The following is a 19489-nucleotide window of genomic DNA, read 5'->3' as shown; positions in this document are numbered from 1 at the left end:
TCATCTGACCATATGACATTCTCCCAATCCTCTTCTGGATCATCCAAATGCACTCTAGCAAACTTCAGACGGGCCTGGTCATGTACTGGCTTAAGCAGGGGGACACGTCTGGCACTGCAGGATTTGAGTCCCTGGCGGCATAGTGTGTTACTGATGGTAGGCTTTGTTACTTTGGTCCCAGCTCTCTGCAGGTCATTCACTAGGTCCCCCCGTGTGGTTCTGGGATTTTTGCTCACCGTTCTTGTGATCATTTTGACCCCACGGGGTGAGATCTTGCGTGGAGCCCCAGATCGAGGGAGATTATCAGTGGTCTTGTATGGCTTCCATTTCCTAATAATTGCTCCCACGGTTGATTTCTTCAAACCAAGCTGCTTACCTATTGCAGATTCAGTCTTCCCAGCCTGGTGCAGGTCTACAATTTTGTTTCTGGTGTCCTTTGACAGCTCTTTGGTCTTGGCCATAGTGGAGTTCGGAGTGTGACTGTTTGAGGTTGTGGACAGGTGTCTTTTATACTGATAACAAGTTCAAAAAGGTGCCATTAATACAGGTAACGAGTGGAGGACAGTGGAGCCTCTTAAAGAAGAAGTTACAGGTCTGTGAGAGCCAGAAATCTTGCTTGTTTGTAGGTGACCAAATACTTATTTTCCACCATAATTTTCAAATAAATTCATAAAAAATCCTACAATGTGATTTTCTGGATTTTTTTTCTCAATTTGTCTGTCATAGTTGACGTGTACCTATGATGAAAATTACAGGCCTCTCTCATCTTTTTAAGTGGGAGAACTTGCACAATTGGTGGCTGACTAAATACTTTTTTTCCCCACTGTACCTATAACATGATGCAGCCCCCACCGTGCTTGAAAATATGAAGAATGGTACTCAGTGACGTGTTATATTGGATTTGCCCCAAACACAACGCTTTGTATTCAGGACATAACGTTCATTTCATTGCCAAATCTTTACTTTAGTGCCTTATTGCAAACAGGATGCTTGTCGTGGAATATACAGGCTTCCTTCTTTTCACTCTGTCATTTAGGTTAGTATTGTGGAGTAACTACAATGTTGTTGATCCATCCTCAGTTTTCTCCTATTACAACTTTTTCGATGTAAAGTCCCCGTGTGTGGTTCTGGTGCCGGTTCCGACCTAAATTATCGCTTATAAATCGATCTGTAGACACCATAAATCAAAATGGCTAGCATTGAGCGGTAGCCCTGATTCTCACGGACATAGGAGTATGTATCTTCTGCCTGTATGAAGCAGGATGTGAAATCTGACACCACTTGAAGCTGGGATGTCCCTCCTACCATTTCATTCGCTCTTCCAACTGTCCATCAAATCCTGGCTGAACCCTACTTCACAGCCACTAACAACGCATATGCCTGGAATCCTTAATTCATAACGCAGCAGGAGAGTGTGGTTTTGTCGCTTAGCACATTCAGAAATCAATTTAAAGCCAGTAATCTAAAATAATTCATAGATTTTAAACAAAAAACACTTTCTGTTTGTCATAGACGGACAATATTAATATAAGATGAAAGGCGAGTTCGTAACCAGTTCTGGAAGCCAAGCTAGAGCTCTGTAAAACGTTCACAAGAAGGGGGGCAGGCGTTTTGATCAAGAGAGACTTTTAGAAAATATGTGACTCGTTTCAGGAAACTACGCATATGTCGTGCATCACTACTTCACAGGAGAGGCATCTGAAGGTAAACATTTTATTTTTATCAAAATGCATTTTTTGTCAGAAATGCCTTTTGGAACATGTGAACTTTCATGTTCCATAATAACAAACTTGTTTTACGAGCCTAGTTGGTTTAGCCACGGAAAAAGACAGGAACTTTCCCGCTAGCCATGATTGGCTGAAATAATGTATGGGCTGGATATATTGGTCTGCCATGTAGCACGCTTCTGTCCATAACATGAGCTGCTCAGTATGTGTAGGTATTCCTTTCTAACGCTGCTTTTTTGAAAGATATCACGAAGAACTATAATAAGGTTGCTAATGCTCTCCACTCTCCACTTTCTGGAGGACCGGGTTTTGAAATCAGTGGAATGCCCGGTGGAAGCAGAGTATGATAGTTAAGGATAGGGAGAAAATTCAGGCGTTTGATTGCAAATATGCAGAGGGAGTCGAAAAGAGAACACACAGAAGGCTGTTGTATAAAACACCTGTCTCCGGATTACATCTTCAAGCAAAGGGCAACCATGGCATCCGTGATAGAGAGGGAGAAGCGTTCATCCATGTATACGGGTAAAAGAGTCTAGCTAGCTACATTTTCAGATATTATACGTAAAAAGAGATCATTTATAAAGTTGGCTTCTGTATTTTGTGAAAGCAGCAAAATACATTTCCTGGTTTCCAGCTTCTCAAACTGTGTTGCGTGATCTGTTGCCTGGGCAATGCAGCTTGACAGCCAGTAATATGGTGAGAATGGATGACTGACTACACCTCAGCAATTTATAACTATTTTTACCAGAATGGTGAGATTTTAACCTTTCTTGGAGTATGCAGCATTACTAGTTATTGTTTATGTCCCTCTCATGATAAATAATTATTACGTAGTAACAGTTTTAAAGTCACCATTGGCGTCATGGTAAAATCCCTTCCTCTCCAGCAACTGGGCTATATCTTTGTAGTGACTGGGTGTATTGATACACCATCCAAAGTGTAATTAATAACTTCAACAAGCTCGAAGGGACGCGTAGCGGAGTGGCACACACCTTGTACATTGTGCATGATTTTCCATAGAACGCATAGCACCTTGTTGATTATCCCTTGCGTGTAGTTATCATGCAAATATATTTGCATATCTCATAGGTAGGTAAAGCAAGCTAGACTTGAACATGGGTTGCTGTTCTATTTTAGCCTTGTGTTGTCTATAGACATCATGTGTGTGTCCTGTGGGACACGGATGGACACATACACACACACACCATCAGTATACCTAATTTCCATCTAGTGTGGGCATGAAAGCATCTTTATTTATCTCTGCGCACCACCTCATCAACATTCCCTGCCGAGACAAACAATTCTAAACCCATAGGGGGGTGATGCTGGTGGTGGAGTCGGCAGGTTTCAATCCCAGCTCCAGCTCCTCCAGACCCCCCCCACCTCCTGACTCAACACTACCCCAGCCTCAGAGACCACCTCTGTGTTACTTAGAGCTGCAGCACCTGCCTGCTGAGCCTCCAGGCTCCAGCAGCTCTGAATTAATATACAATATGAGGTGTTGAGAGGGTATTCACCTTGTAAAGGTCTCCTGGATGGATCCATCTCTAACAGGTACATTCATTTCATTACCATCACTCTCTGAGTCTCTGAGAGGTTTTCACACTCACAAACCTACTTGGTAACCAGAGGTACAGTCAAGTGAGGGAGATTCACTCATGAGAATGAATTTAATAGGAGGCTACCGCCACAGAACATGCTGGAAACGCAGTAAAGAAACAGTGTATTTCTCTTTCATTTAAATGAAAAAAATAAGAAAGAAAAAACAAAACTATTTGAGGTTCATTGTGAGTGTGTTCCTTCCCGTTCGGTACATCACATCTTTATCAGGCTATTTAGGCCGAGTGTAGAGAATCGGACACCATTCCAAGGGGGACCCATTCGGAACGCTGTTAAAAAGGGTTGATCCAGCTTAATGTTCCCTTTTATTATGCTGGGCTGATTCCAGAGAAAAGGGAGCTACGGAGCCAGACTATTATTTACAGCGTATTAGCCAGATGCAGAGAGGTTTTGCTTAACACCACGCTGTGAAGCCTGCCATCTTGACTGTGTCCCAATACCTCACATCGTAACACTGTCATTTAGAGCACGCTCCTCCTCGCCTCCTCCCTGCCTCCCTGCTTCCTCACAGACACAGTGCCAGACTCCTAACCATTCCCGAGGGGCAGGGAGGAGGGAGAATGACCAAGTTTTAACTAAGTGCCCTGTGCAGAGGCCCGAAGCAGCAGTTTAGCAAGGAAACGTATGTTTCCCTCTGGTACCTCCAGTCCACACTATAGCTGACCAATTAGAGATCAGAGAATGGAGCTGCTGTTGCTGTTTCAGTCTGACTGTTGTGATACGATAGATGATGTCTTTGTTTTCAGGAAGTACAGTAGCAGTGGAATTATGTTTCCTTGGACTCCCAATAAAGGAGTAGAAAATGAAAGAATTTCATATAATACTGTAGATCTATTGTAGCAAAACATCTCTGATTGTGTTTGGACAATATCAGCCCATAGCAACAGACAGGGAATATCTCACACAGATATGAACATATTGCATTGGACTGTCATGCTCATACAGAGCTGTAGGGGTTTACATTAGTCTAGTGAGCAGACAAGGACAAGACGTGCAGTAAAGTACGGTACAGTACTCGCTGTACACGGCCAACACATTAACATCATATTTACTTGGCTGTGTGAACCAGGAGAGAAAAGCTTATCTTCCTCGCTATGCTTTCTCTCTTAGAGGAAAGAGAGGGAAAGGTTTTTGGATGGATGGTGATGGTGTCCTGACTGTATGGGGACATTGGCTGCACTACCCTCAGGGCTAATGCCCATAGTCCCCATGCTAAGGGTCAGGCCGGGTCACTTTACTGTCCCTTAGGCAAGATTCTACTTTGTGCTACTCAGAGCATGCTACGGATGAAGAGTTTCAGAACTTCACAGCCAAAATAGCCTGTCGTGTTTTACTTTCTTTGTCTCTGAGAGAGGGATGTTTTTCCCACACTGTCTCAATCCCAATACCCCCCCATAGCCCCCCCCCCCCCCTCTCTCGGTGGGGGAGTGGCACTAGAAAACTGAGCAACTAGTGGTAGGGAGAGATACATTTTCCTGAGGAATGGGACATCACTACATCACTCGTGCACATCAGAAGCCACCAATGGATAGCCTACCACGCAATTCATTGACAACGAGCCTTGTGTTTTTCACAATGCCTGTACTGAGCAACAAATGAGAACAGCAAAACAACAATGTGCCTGTAATGTACCCATCCTCTGGCTGTGGTTCAATGTGGAGTAGTACTGAAGCAGGACTTTCATTCCATAATAGCAGTTTGACAGTTTGTGGCATTTCCTTCACTCAGTCATTTTCTGCAATTTCTTGGGGATTAATGATGAACCAGTGGAAGCATTATAGAACAATTAAAACCACTGTTCTGAATTAATATTTACACAGATTTGCTACATAGCTACACATCCATAGCATACAGGTCTTGTAAGTGTAAATGTAAATTTCTTTTTTTCCTCCACTTCACAATAAGCAAGAAAATAGTTAGCTATGTTACTTCAGCTGCATTGCATGGCAAATAGCATTTGTTTGTGCATGTGGCTGGCGTGCTCGCACACGTGTGACTATCATGTATTATTAAAGAGAAGGTGGGTGTGTTAATTAATAATGTAATGGTCTATAAACCTTCAACATGTCTTGCATACCTAAAGAAAACCTGATTACTTTCTGTCAAAGACATGCAGTCCTCCTCCAGACAGTGTCCACTGGCAAATCAGCCACAATCCTCATGTGTTTGTTTCTGTTTTAGAATCTGTTTTGATGTCACCACGTTGCTCGCGCTCATAAAAAACACTGCTTACATAGGCATCCATATAATCAAGGACAGAATTTCCCAAGAGTGTACACTTCTGTCCCATCTGGCTAAACAGATGTATGGAGCGATGCATTCTAGGGAAAAACATGCACGCCTGGGAGTACTAGAAAACAAACATACGCTTGATAAGAAAACATGCACCCCTATGAAGGTATGAGAGATATCCGAGAAATCATAACTTAATATCTATGAGGGGAAATGGAGCCCTAATGCGAGTCTGGTTCCAATGGTCTCCAACAGAGTACTGAATAGGTTGTAGTGAAAGACTAAGGAGGTTACTATTGGCACAATTTCTATAGAAATGCAGAGTTGAAATGCAATTAAATTTGATTGCATGCAGCACTTCAAGTAATGAAATGACTGCTGTTTCAAATCCTTTCTTTGCATCAGAACCATCAGAAATTCAGCTGAATATGAAATTAACGCTTTTATTTTATTTATCTATTTTAAAGTCATTTTATAAATTTAATTTCAAGTGGAGGAGGTTTGTGGACGAATCAATGCATGCAATTAGACACACAGCTCCTACCAATTAGACGTTGCGCTAATGTACCAGAATGGATTTTTCTAAAAGGATGAGAGAGAGCAATACTGTACAGCTAAACGTCTAGCATGCCTGCCACAGTTGACAGACAGTAGGAGGAAGTCTAGAACACCACTGCACTTTTAGCACAAAAAATGCACCAATATCATTCCAGGAACTGCTTTGTTTCCAGCACCATAAGGATGTGGATCTGCTACAAATCCATGTCAATTTAGACTAGCTGCTTTAATTGAGCCAAATGACACACCAGGTATGATAATGATGGATTTAGAATGTTATTTGAATCATCCTTTCTCTCACAAACAGACACATGCACACATGCAAGCACGCAGGGCAACACACACAGACAGTGAGACACGCATACACATGCACTCTCTCTCTCTCTCTCTCCCTCTCTCCCTCCCTCCCTCCCTCCATCCCCCGTAGGTGTCCTTAGCCATATTCTGTTTTCTTTCATTCCATTACGAGTCTGGACCAACAGTTTGAATATGGTCTCAGACTTTTCAGACAGCGGGGCCCACGCCACTCCAGACATGATTGACACTTCAGAGTTTCCTCATAACGGCCTTCACTAGTCTAGTCTGCACCCGGGAGACAGACAGACAGAACGACTTACTGTATTCACAGCAGAGAGAGAGAGAACTGAACACACTGCTGATGCTGCCACTGCCGCCCACATCTCAGACTGAAAAGCATTGATTTTGTTTTTCACAACCTCCATGTCAGTGTTGAGGAGAAACCTAAAGGACCTCATCTCCTCAGAGCTGCTCCCAGTCTAGCCTTTTTATTGAGAGGATAAAAACTCTTCCTATGTTTGTTATTTAAACTAATACTGTGACGTTATATTGTATGTGTTCTCTAAACACTTACAGCACTGTAGATATTGAAAGGGCTGAATTGTCAGACTATTACATTCATGTTTTCTAATTGTACCCTGCAGTCTTCCTTATAGGCTTATGTTTCTCTGGCTGTTCATAAGATACTGCCCATCATTGCATTGCTCTATACATTCAATATATTATATAAACATTGTTAGTGAGAGGATGTCTATCTATATAATTTCATTCCTTGACCTCAGATGATCTTGAATGAATAGTTCCCTATCTGAGTTTTTAATAAAACCAAGACAGATGTCTGCTATCCTTCCAATTATCACCTGCATGCTAATTGGCCATTTCCCTGTGGTGTCCACACATAGCCTGCTGTGTGCCTACTGTCCACACATAGCCTGCCCTGCACGCCTGGTAATACTATAGCATGTGACTTGAATATGCATGTATCTATGCTTCAGGGTGTGTCCTATGGTCCTATCAATTACGCTTATGCAATGTACAAATAACAGAAAATCAGATGCAACACAGAATAGCTGAGGTTCATATAAAATTGTGGACCCCATGCATTTACCACAAATGCCTCGTTTGAGAAAGTTCGCCATACATGCCGACTCGATATTCACCTAATAATAAGGAATTCCCCTCGACCACGCCCACAAAAAATTGTGGAAAACAAACATTGTTTCTTATTGACCCACATTGTAAAAGAGCCAACTTTATCATCGATTTTTTGTTATACAGAAATAACAAAACATGCCGAAAAGCTGCTGTGTTGTTCAATGTACATGTAACCAGGTCAAAAATCCTGACCTACGATTCGCAATACTCCTACGTAGGGAAATAGAGCCTGCGAGAAGAGACCTGTAGCTACAGTCTATTCAGCGTGGGAGAGTGGGAAATGTGGGGACCCGGTATCCAAGTAGGCTACACGTAGCTATGTGTGTGGAAAACATTTCATCACATACAAGACATTTTGTCACAACACAACTGATTGGCTCAAAGAAATTCCACAAATTAACTTTGCAAAGCTGTCATCAAGGCAAAGGGTGGCTACTTTGAAGAATCTAAAATATAAAATATATTTTGATTTGTTTAACACTTTTTTGGTTACTACATGATTCCATATGTGTTTTGATGTCTTCACTATTATTCTACAATGTAGAAAATACTAAAAATAAAGAAAAACCCTTGAATAAGTCAGTGTTTTATTTTTATGAAATTCACTGAGGAGGATGGTCCTCCTCTTCCTCCTCCGAGGAGCCTCCACTGGTCTATACCATATTGCATGTCTTTCAATTAAAAACTTGAGCTTAGGGCAATTATTTAACCCTTCTGTGGCTATTTCTGTTTTAACAACTCAGAGCATTAAGCACTTCTCTTTAAGTGCACCATCATGATCTGTTCACCACAATCCATTTGGAGCACTTAAAACCTGAGCCACCTTTGCTTTTACAGGATATTTGATTAGCACTGTTGTCTTCACTTGACTTGGTGGTTCAGTGGTTAAGTTGATATGGAGGCGGACTGGAAGAGCGGATGGAGTATAAAGGCACACAAGGCTTCTGCACACTTTATATCAAAAGACTGAAACATGACCGTACATGTTGTTGTCGTGTATGTTGTTATGTGTCTTGTATGTACCAAACTGTCACTACATATAAAAGTTCCCTTAAGAGGATATAAACGTTTTTTGAACTGAATGTGAATTACAAACATACACACAACATACAGTTGATCATAATCTGGAAACCTGGGAGAACATAGTTGTAATGCATATATTACAACAACGTACAAGCATGTTGATTGAATATTAAAAAAGGACAAGATGTGAGATGTCTAATAGCATCTGTGAATAATCATGCATATTTCCAATTGTAGTATAGATACAAATTATACGGAGGAGATATTGTGATGCAGTCAGCGTCTCTCTCTCCCTGCCTACTTGGTGTCTGTCATATTTGCAGGTTGTACTTAGTAATTTAATCTTATTGCAGTCTAATGTAACTGACACGAGGAAGGAGGGGAAGCAGGTCTTCGGGGAAAGTGGATGTAATTATTGAATTGATTCATGGGGCCTTGATTGACGGGCCAAGATCCTGTCACAGCAACTGGTCAGGAGAATGAGTGGGAGGATGGGGGAGGGAGGGGAAGAACGGGGAGGAGGATGATGGGGGAGGGAGGGGGGGAGGGAGGGGGGGGAGGGAGGGGGGGTAGGAGGGGCAGGGGATGATGGGGAGGGAGAGGGATGATGATGGAGGAGGAGTTATAGAAAGCGCTTCCACAACCTCCACTACTACTCATCCAAACTGCTGCAAGACAATTCGATATATTTGCGCTTGATAATAGCTCTGATTTATTGTGCTTGTGTGTATGTGTTTCCTATTGTTTTAGATATGCTTTCTCCTCTGTTTCAGGTCCTAGACAGAAAAAAACATGTTTTGTGTGTGAGAACTGTGTTTGTCATGGAAACAGAGAGAACAATTGAAAACAATAATCAATGTTTTGTTTAAAAGGAAAAGCTGTTTTACGACAGACCACTGTTCGCTAATGTAACACCGTTCTATTAGAGTAAAATATCAAAGTACTCTCCTATTGATCCCTGGAAATGATCGATAGTCGGCCATTGCATCCCAGTGTCTGTTACTCAGCATGCTAGTTTTCTGGAATGGGGGATCATGACACTGAGACTGATTGCTAGGACACAGGACCTGTGTGTGTGTGTGTGTGTGTGTGTGTGTGTGTGTGTGTGTGTGTGTGTGTGTGTGTGTGTGTGTGTGTGTGTGTGTGCGTGTGCGTGTGCGTGTGTGTGTGGCTGGTGCTAAGGCAGGTGACAGTCTGGTCATGCTGACAGCAGTCAGGCTACTCCTAGGGGACTGTACAGACTGACAGCAGCTGCCCAAAAAGAGGCACCACATCCTGTTTTCCAGTACAAAGAGCCTGCTTACTCTCGCTACCTTTTTCTATCTCTCTCTGTCTCTCCGTCTCTCTTTCTGTCTGTCTCGTTCTCTCTCTGTCTGTCTCTCCCCCCCCTATTTATATTCTGAAACTACACACTCAGAACCTACAAACCTGCCTCTCTTTCTCTTAAAACACACATGCCAAACACGAAACACATACATACTGACATCTAAATGCAGGCATGTACTGTATACGGTCATCAACAAACATGCCCATACCCTCACAACTCCAGCATACTGTATATACACAAAGACCAGTCATACTCACACACACTCAGTTCTCTTCTTCCTTCTTGCTGTCTGTCTCAGCATGATGTAATGAGTCCTTCACAAACAACTTCTTGAGCTTAAAAAGAAGAAGAAAATAAAGATCAGCTTTGGGCGGGTAGGTAATCGATTTTTCCAAAGTGATTTGGTTTCCTCTAGCTGTACTCATGGTTGACCAACCAGCAGCTCCCCTGCTTTTCTCTTCTATCTCCCCGCTTTAACATCTCCAAAATGTTTCAACATGTTTCAGGCCCAGTGAACACAATGCCTTCCCTCCTGGCAGTCCATCAGATTCACCAATCAGACTCCAGTGAGCCTGTGGTTTAGATCAGCAAACAGGGATAGACAACTTTAATTAAAGGAGATCAGGTGCTCACATCTGAGCAAACATTTTTTTTTTATCCCCCAATAATTTGAGATTGGGAAATTACATTATAATAGGGGTGATTTTATGCAAACACGTGTTATCTTAGTGTGTGTGTGTGTCTGTGAGAGAGAGAGTGAGCAGGAAGAAAGCAAGATAGACAACACTGCCCTCCATGATAGGAAATGTACAAGGAGACTTCATCACAAACAAGAGAAGCAGCACATACAGGCAAACCTAAGGTGAAGAAAAAATTACAGCTTGTCAGAGAGAAAGCAGCTTTGTAGCTACTCCTCTGTTTGTAGAGAGACAGGCGATGATGATGTATTGTCATTTTGTTAAGGTTAATGGGAAATCATGTCATCCATCATATTGGGGGATGTGGTGAAGATCTGATTGGGCCTGGCATGGGGCCAGCCAGGCTACCTGTGTGTGTGTGGGGAGGGGGGGAACTAGCTCAGACTGGGAAAAATCGTTTTGAAAGGTCCGCCAACTCGGAATTCCAACTTGGGAGCACGGGCCTCTTTGTAGAGCTCCGACTTTCCAACTTCAAGACCATTGACATCATGATTTGACCTCTTATTTTTCCAAGTTCCCAATTGTCTTGAAAGCACCATAAGATATAAGACGATGATGAGGAGTGAAGAAAATATGGATGATAGTTTTCTTTCATGCTGCATTTGATATGGATGGTTGTGGTTGTGAACATTCAGTTGTCACATATTTTTCAATATCAAAACATGTTTGTCACTATTCTTCAAGATGATCTTTGATGTCGGATCACCACCTCAAACTGAACCTCTTCCTCCCGGGGAAGGACTGCGCACTCCATGATCTCGCCATCACGGTTGACAACTCCGTTTTGTCCTCCTCCCAGAGTGCAAAGAACCTTGGTGTGACCCTGGACAACACCCTGTCGTTCTCCGCTAACATCAAAGCGGTGACCCGATCCTGCAGGTTCATGCTCTACAACATTCGCAGAGTACGACCTTACCTTACACAGAAAGCGGCACAGGTCCTAATCCAGGCACTTGTACAAGCTCCCCCACGACGCCAGGACAGCGGAGTCACTGACCACCTTCCAGAGACACTTGAAACCCCACCTCTTTAAGGAATACCTGGAATAGTATAAAGTAATCCTTCTACCTACACCCCCCCCATAAAAAAAGTGGTTGTCCCACTGGCTATCATAAGTTGAATGCACCAATTTGTAAGTCGCTCTGGATAAGAGCGTCTGCTAAATGACGTAAATGTAAACGTAAATGTAAATGTAATGTCCTGCTACTCATGTCATCCATTGATCAATCGGTGAATGATGGGATGCCGCGTTCAAATCAACTGGGAACTAGGAAAAATACGTGGTCAAATCATGACGTCAGTGATCTTCAGGTCAGAAAGTCAGAGCTCTAGAAAGAGTTGGAATTCTGAGTTGGATGACCGTTCAAATCGATTTTTCCCAGTCGGAGCTCGTTTTTTTTTTTTTCGAGTTCCCAGTTGTTTTGAACGCACAGATGTCGGAAGTCGGAGTTTCCGAGTTCTGAGCTCCCAGTTGTTATGAACGCGGCATCAAACAACGCATTGCGACCACTGTCATTTGACGGTTCACATTTTACTTGTGGGAAATGTAGTTCTTAAGAACGCAAATAGCTATCACATCTACGATTTCGACTGCTTCTAAAACTTCAAAGACCATGATGCAACCCGTTTCCTCTTTCCGGAAGTTTAATGCACTGAAATTCCAACGTGATAACAAGAATTTGAGGGCAAGCGAAATGTCCCACATCACAAAGAAAAGGAAATTAGACAAAAATGTGCAGGATAACCTGTACTTTGACAGCTATTCTGATGTTACCATTCACGAGGAAATGATTGCAGACACTGTCCGGACGAACACGTACAGGACAGGGATACTGCGGAACAGCAGTTCGATTCAAGGGAAAGTAGTGTTGGATGTCGGGGCAGGAACCGGTGTTCTAAGCATATTTTGCGCCCAAGCCGGGGCCAGGAAAGTTTACGCGGTGGAGGCTAGTTCAATCGCTGATCAAGCTGTTAAAATCGTTAAACACAATAAGATGGAAGACATAATTGATGTGATTAAAGGGACTCTGGAGACAATCGATTTGCCGGAGCAGGTGGACGTGATAGTAAGCGAGTGGATGGGGTACGCGCTGCTTCACGAATCTATGCTGAATTCTGTCCTGTTCGCCCGCGACAAATGGCTTAAAGCCGGCGGCCTTATTTTACCTTCCAAGGCTGAACTGTACATTGCACCCATCAATGACTTGGTGGTGGAGGACCGGCTAAGTTTCTGGTCAACTGTGAAGGACCAGTACGACGTGGACATGTCGTGCATGTCTGACTTCGCCAGGAAATGCATCATGAGCAATGACATCACCGTGAACTTGGTGACGGTAGAGGACGTGCTCTCCCACCCCTCCAAGTTCGCCGAGTTGGATCTGTACTCGGTTACCGCGGAGCAGCTGAAATCCGTGAAGGGGGCATTCAAGTGCGAGTGTTTCGGTTCGTCTGCCGTGAACGCGCTCTGCGTGTGGTTCACGGTAACCTTTCCCGGTGGCGAGGAGAAGCCCCTGGTCCTCTCCACATCTCCGTTCAAACAGGAGACGCACTGGAAGCAGGCGGTGTTGTATCTGGATGAACCGGTGGATGTTAGACAGGACACCACAGTGGTGGGCGAGGTCAACATGTATCCCTCAGAGGACAGTTCCAGACATATATGCATCCACGTGGACTACACTATAGGGGAACTCAAAAAACAGTCCAAGACCTTCTCCATCCCTGATGGTTATTCGGGAGAGGCTCAACAGTAGTGTTTAGGCCTAATCTTTGACACTTTAAGCAGTGTCAACCTTACATTAACCTGGCTTAGCAGCAAAGAGGGACACTTGGTAATTAATTGTAGGCCAATGCTTAAATTGTAAAGAAGGAATGATGGAAAGAATCCCACTATTGTTATGTAGTTTATGCTACAGAGTTTCCTGATGTCTTTGAACTTGTGAAGGAGAGCCAAAATGTTGTCATAATTGATCTGAATTGATTACTTAAGTGGATGGAATTAAATAAATCAAATCAACAAATAATATATTTTGCAAGCTCTCAATTGAAATTGTATGCAACTCACTTTTTCTCATGTTAATATAAACTTATTTTCATTTTCTTTACCCTATGAGCGGGTCCTACAGTTGAAGCAAGGTAACAATGTCAGGGCTATATATTTAAAAAAAGACATGTTAAAAAAGGTAAGGGCTATATAAAATAAAAGATGTTAAAAAAGGTATGAGCTATATTTCAGGTCTTTGTAAGTGTCTGTTATTGACATCAGCAGTTGGTACAATAGGCCTGTCAAAAATCATCATAATCTGTGTGTGGATCACTGACAGAGATTATCAATATGGATTTCTTGTCTGTTTGCACCGTGTACAATATAGATAGGCAAGATACCAGACCAATTAACTGTTTACCAGTTTAAAAAAATAAATATTTGCAGTTTTTCCATCTCACTGGGCCTAGGCTATTTTATTGTGTACACATTACTTCCATAGACTTGAACCCATTGAACTGAATCTGATGTCATATTTTACCTAATTGTTATTCAAATGGTTATCCACAACTAGTTAATAGATTCACCTAATCATTCACTGAAGGCTACTTTGAAACACCCTCTCTAGGCCTCCCTGATGTATGCTATTATATTACCCAAAAAAGACTGCTATGCAGGTCAGTTGAGGACAAATGTCCAGCATTCTCTGACAGTTAAGTTTTCATTCCAGTCAGAGTCTAACCATTAGCTTACAGTAAGGTGATCATGTGTGATAGGATAATGTATATGATTAAGGCATGGCAAACATGTTTTTGTCTTGATGATACTATGCAGTGTGAGACAGGAGGTGCATGGCACAGGTTTTAGTAAGAAAAATAGGATATACATGTAGGCTGTTATTTGTTAGTCTTTATTGACTCTCATAGTTAAATGTGACTTCACAGCAACATTTTGGCTCAAATGCACTTAGTTGCCACAGGTGTCTTCTAACCTGCCAGTGCCTAGTAGACAGACTAAAGGCAGGAACACAGATTTTGGAAATGTTAAGTGCAGTGTTAGCTTCCAGACGCTCCTGAACTCCGTATCACACTCTGGCATGCACAGCCACTGTCCTCTGCTCAACGCTCAACTCATTCTAACCCATCCTTGCCTTGAATCATTTGAAAACAAATAGAAAGGGCGTAGAAACATTAAATCGGTTTATTTGTCTTGTAAGGAGGATCAATAGAGAATGTGCTTAATCTAACTCATTATTGGAGTCATTGTTATAGTGGGGAGAGGAGAATCCACTATGTTAGAGCTCCTGGGTATGCAACAGCTACTCTGTCCAAAGGTTCACGGTCCTCTGTCTCTGTTACAATGTCTTCCGCAGTCTGAGAAACACAAAGACTCGTCTGACAGCAGTTGATGAGGATAACCGCTGTTATGCGAGAACAATGTGAGTCATTAGAAGTACAATACAATACACATTTGACATTATGTTACGTTCCCCATTATAACTCCACAGACAGAGGAGGAAGGAGGGCGCTAGGAAAGTGAAACAGCTGAGAAACAGAGGTAGATTAAGATTGAAAAAGCCTCTCCATGGTGGTATGTGTTATTAAAAAGCTAAATGCATTAATGTGAGAAGAGTATCTATATAGTATGCATTGTTGTAGAGTTTATGAATTTGATCGTAGGCCTATTTGTCTATGAGGGACCTTTTTTAGCCCGATACAACATCCCTGACTGAATTTATATCAGAACTGGGTTGTGTCCCAAATGGCACCCTATTCCCTATACAATGCACTACTTTTGGTCAGAGCCATATGGGCCCTGTCCAAAAGTAGGGCACTATATAGGGAACAGGGTGCCATTTGGGACGGACCCCCTGATCACCATCTCCGATTTGTGCCTGGTATGCTAATGGCCTACAATATATAAGCCAACGGGAATCATTTTCCACCGGCCAGTTACAGTAGCCAATATTTTGACAAATTGGAAACATGTTATATACAAAAACTTAATTTAGAAGAGCAATTCCCTGAGCTGTGTGTTAGTCTCCCCAAAGCCCTGGAGAGATCATCATTATCATTAGTAGCCCTGGATGTAAGGCTTTTTATAGACAGAGATATTACAAACTACCTTGTACTGCACTAATCTCTATCATGCATTTAGCCTACACCTTTTTTCTCACACCAACATTACTGCCTTTCCTTTATTGTATTTTCTTTTAAATACTGTAATAAGGCTAGGTTTCAATCACTCCAATCACTCCAGCCTTTTTCTACCGGGTTATCTCGATCATACAGTTACTGAACACCTTTTTCTCACACCAATACTGTTCCATTGTCTTATTTCTGCTTTACAATAAGGCTATGTTTCAATCATACTTTTGTACACAAACATTGATGCACACAGTAAAGCTGTTCAAATACTATGATGTGTTCCCATTTATCTGTTTATCCCCAGCCCATGAATGTGACTGACTTCACATTCAAATCCTTAGCTGGAATCGTGTGTGTGTGTTTGTGTGTGTGTTTGTGTGTGTCAGAAATGCATCCAACTGAATGCAGTGAGGCATGACTGCATGAACGGACACAACAAGACATCACAACAGGGACAGAGTTGGTTGGTGCTGTTAAGTAAATCCCGAACAGGATGGCCAAATCGCAATCAGCCTACGGCAGGAAGCGAAGCAGACAGGTTTTGCCTGTGTGTGAAGTACAAATCCACCAAACTGTGTGGGCCTGTGTGGTTCTAATCCCTTTTCAATCATGCACTTTATGGATTACGCTCCTATGTAATTCTTCTCAGGTATAGTTTTTTTTCTTCTTCTTTTTGACTTATTATGATATTTCAATTTGGGGGAGTTAAGTTATTGGCTTAAAGCACCATGCAGGATAAGTAGAGGCCTGTAGAACTTGATGAAAGGACTTTAGCCAGGTCTAAAACACATGGGCTTAATGTTCTCTTATACAGTAAGAATAAATATAATAAGAGTTTTGTAGTAATACAACTATTACTGGGCTTACAGTTGACATAATTGCTACAATCTTGGTATTATGGTATCCTGACCATCCCACTGCTGACACCTGTGTAGCAAATTCAGGGTTTTTGTCCGACTGGGACTCGAACCGAGGCATATTTTGTTCCAGCGCTTGTAACACTTCCTGATAATCAGTCTTTTTTTGTTTTGTTTTTCAAGAAAAACTTTAAGTAAGCCTGTCACCCCCTGAGGGCACACACTTAGTGTGCCGTGAATGTATTGTAATGTTTTTTAAATTGTATAACTGCCTTAATTTTGCTGGACCCCAGGAAGAGTAGTTGCTGCCTTGGCAGCAGCTAATGGGGATTCATAATAAATACAAATACACTCACTGCCTTCCACTTGCTTGCCGACCAGATGAAGGCAACAGTACACTCCATTGAACCAAGGTTAAATCCAATACTCAGCCTGCAGTCTGTGAGTAAACATAGATGCTGCGGAAGATTTTCAATCACAGAAGGAATGGGGCCAGTGGATCACAATTTGTTTTTACAATCCATCCGACCACAATACATTTGATGTCTCGTTTAAGTACAATTTTTACCCCTCTGTCAGTGAGATATTTTATAGGTAATTGTTTAATAGCTGTTAGATATTACAACCTCTGTAGACAGAGAGGTTATTGTAAGGCCACAAGTCCTATCTGACCAAGAAAGACTATAACTAAAGTAAGGGCCTTAAATTCTTCCTGTTCAGGTCACCTAGTTATTGTATACTGACCCTGAGGCACTGTTTTAAATAGACTAACATTTGTCTTCCTTCTCTTCTTCTGAGTTGTGGTGGTGCAGTGAGAACAATTGTACTTTTAGAAAGATATTCAGTCTATGCCATCTGTATTAAAATGTATTTTTAATCCCTTATGTCCTTGGTGTAGCTAAGTGGACATAAACTAGGCATTACAGGAAAAGAGAGTTGCATGAAATGGCCTGTGTTATTCCAATGCTGGTTATTGTGTGGCATGTGAAGGTATGTTCGTGGCAGATGAGTTGACCTTGGCGAGTCGCGTGCTGAAAGGTAGATTAAGATTGAAAAGCCTCTCCATGGACCAAGGTGTGTGTTATTAAAAAGCTAAATGCATTCTGTATGTGAGAAAATGATCCATATAGTATTCAACTGTGCTTTGTCACGTGAGGAGCTGTCTAGCGTCTTAAATGAGCGGCGCTGCCCAGTTAACGCGTGAGGAGCAGTCCATGGTGCTGAAGTGAGTGCACAGTTGACGCGTCTACATAGAGCTACACTTCTTCTGATATTTTTCTTTTGAAGTGCACGTGTAATGTATTTCGAGCAGAGTAAATTACACTAACACAATTTGATAATAATTGTTCTCCATGTTTGGATTGGGATGATGCTTAATTTAGATACATTTGATGTTGTGTCAAAGCAAAAATAGCCCATGTGGCTGGCTGGCTTCCATCTTTGTTTGCTAAAAAGTGTTCTGACAGACCCTCAGATGCAATGTTATTATACCTTCCACAACCATCATGTGATTGTAACGTGTTAGATATTTTTTACTTTCAATCTGTATTCTGTAGCCTTATCTTTTGATTTGAGATGATTTACAAAACGTAGTTGTGACATTGCATGACTTATTATATGACTATTACAGGCACACAGAAGTATACCCATAACACGTTATTTTATAGCAATTAAACACGATGTTTCCACTACTGAAAGATGCTTGAACTGTGTGTGTCTCGGTAGACATGATAATTTACTACATGTCAGTATGCTGCAGCACTACTCATGAGTCGCGGTACTATAACCGCTCCTCCTGCAAGTCGAATTAAAGACGTGCTCAATAGTCATAGCCGTTTTATTTTTGTCATCAACAACTTTTTTTTGTCAAGTAGAACTTAAAGTACTATTTCCCTTTACCCCTGTGTGACGTCGCATGTGTTTTTCTTGTTGTTTCACTAACTGAAGTGGCATTGTAACTGAAGTGGTGGCATCTGTGCCTCCGCTCACCCCATTCCGGTGAAGCCACGGAGAGAACTAGTCGTTTCACAGACAGTCTCTCCGCATGAACAACGATGTCCCGGTTTAAAAAAAGATATATATCGCTGTGTTACATGATCTTCGCTATTCTTCGCAAGGATACGGAATGAAGCTTTGAGCGAAAAGGTAAGGTCTACTTACTTGTTTTGGTTTTTGCATGTTGAAGGGATGGGCACAAACTTGTTGATGGTCGCGGCTATATGATACGCCTTATGCTTTGATAGAGTGCCTTCTGACAGGAAAAGTTTATAACTATGATAAAATAGAGCACAGTCGATTCATTAAATAATGCTTTAAAAATAAATATATAAGTACAGTGGATTAGTTGTATGCATTTGTAATCTTCTCAATTGCTAACCTATACCTTTGATTTATTTGTGCGTTTGCTGCGTCGTGTAAAGCTTGCCAAAGTGTTGTTGCAGACTTGCTGTTCGGGAATATCTGTGTGGTAATTGAGGCCATATGCCTCACTGAAGGGCTCACTATCTATCAGAGGTCTGATGGATGTATGTATTGCACTGCTCATAAAGCGAGCTGTGTGCTGGGACCTGATTTCGACATATTGGTTTCTTCCGTCACCTCATATAAATTGCACAATGCTGATAATAACGCTACTGTTTTATTACAACATATCGACATCAACAGGGGTGCAGCGAGACACTGTAAGGGAAAACATACTTTTAATTCCAATTTAAAATTTTAAATCGTGACAAAATAATTAGGTTAATTAAATATTCCAACTTTCAGCACGGATTTTAATTGCAATTTTTGAAACTTTCAATAGAAATGTGTGAGTAAATTGGGAGTTTATTCTCCAGCACAAGAATGGCAAAACTAGGCCTATTGACA

The 19489-nt window shown here is 41.8% G+C and overlaps 2 protein-coding genes across 9 annotated transcripts in view; both read left to right on the top strand.

Annotated features, from left to right (window-relative positions):
* The first annotated feature begins 12295 nt into the window (after positions 1-12295).
* On the top strand, positions 12296-14077 carry prmt6 (protein arginine methyltransferase 6). The gene has a single exon (XM_041861383.2). It carries the CDS (start codon positions 12332-12334, stop codon positions 13385-13387), a length of 1056 nt encoding a protein of 351 aa, XP_041717317.1. The 5' UTR covers positions 12296-12331; the 3' UTR covers positions 13388-14077.
* Positions 14078-18511: 4434 nt separating this feature from the next.
* The window catches only part of ntng1a (netrin g1a), a 157949-nt gene continuing 156971 nt past the window's right edge, over positions 18512-19489 (top strand). For 2 of the 8 annotated variants that reach the window (XM_041862230.2, XM_041862229.2), the window contains exon 1: positions 18512-18766. The gene's annotated coding sequence lies outside the window, so the exon portion shown is untranslated. The remainder of the gene's footprint in view (positions 18767-19489) is intronic. The other 6 variants (XM_041862227.2, XM_041862231.2, XM_041862233.2 and 3 more) reach the window with 4 other exon arrangements.

The sequence above is a fragment of the Coregonus clupeaformis genome, chromosome 34 (genome assembly GCF_020615455.1).
Source record: "Coregonus clupeaformis isolate EN_2021a chromosome 34, ASM2061545v1, whole genome shotgun sequence".
Lineage (NCBI taxonomy): Eukaryota > Metazoa > Chordata > Actinopteri > Salmoniformes > Salmonidae > Coregonus > Coregonus clupeaformis.
This window is presented reverse-complemented; position numbering and strand designations above follow the sequence as displayed.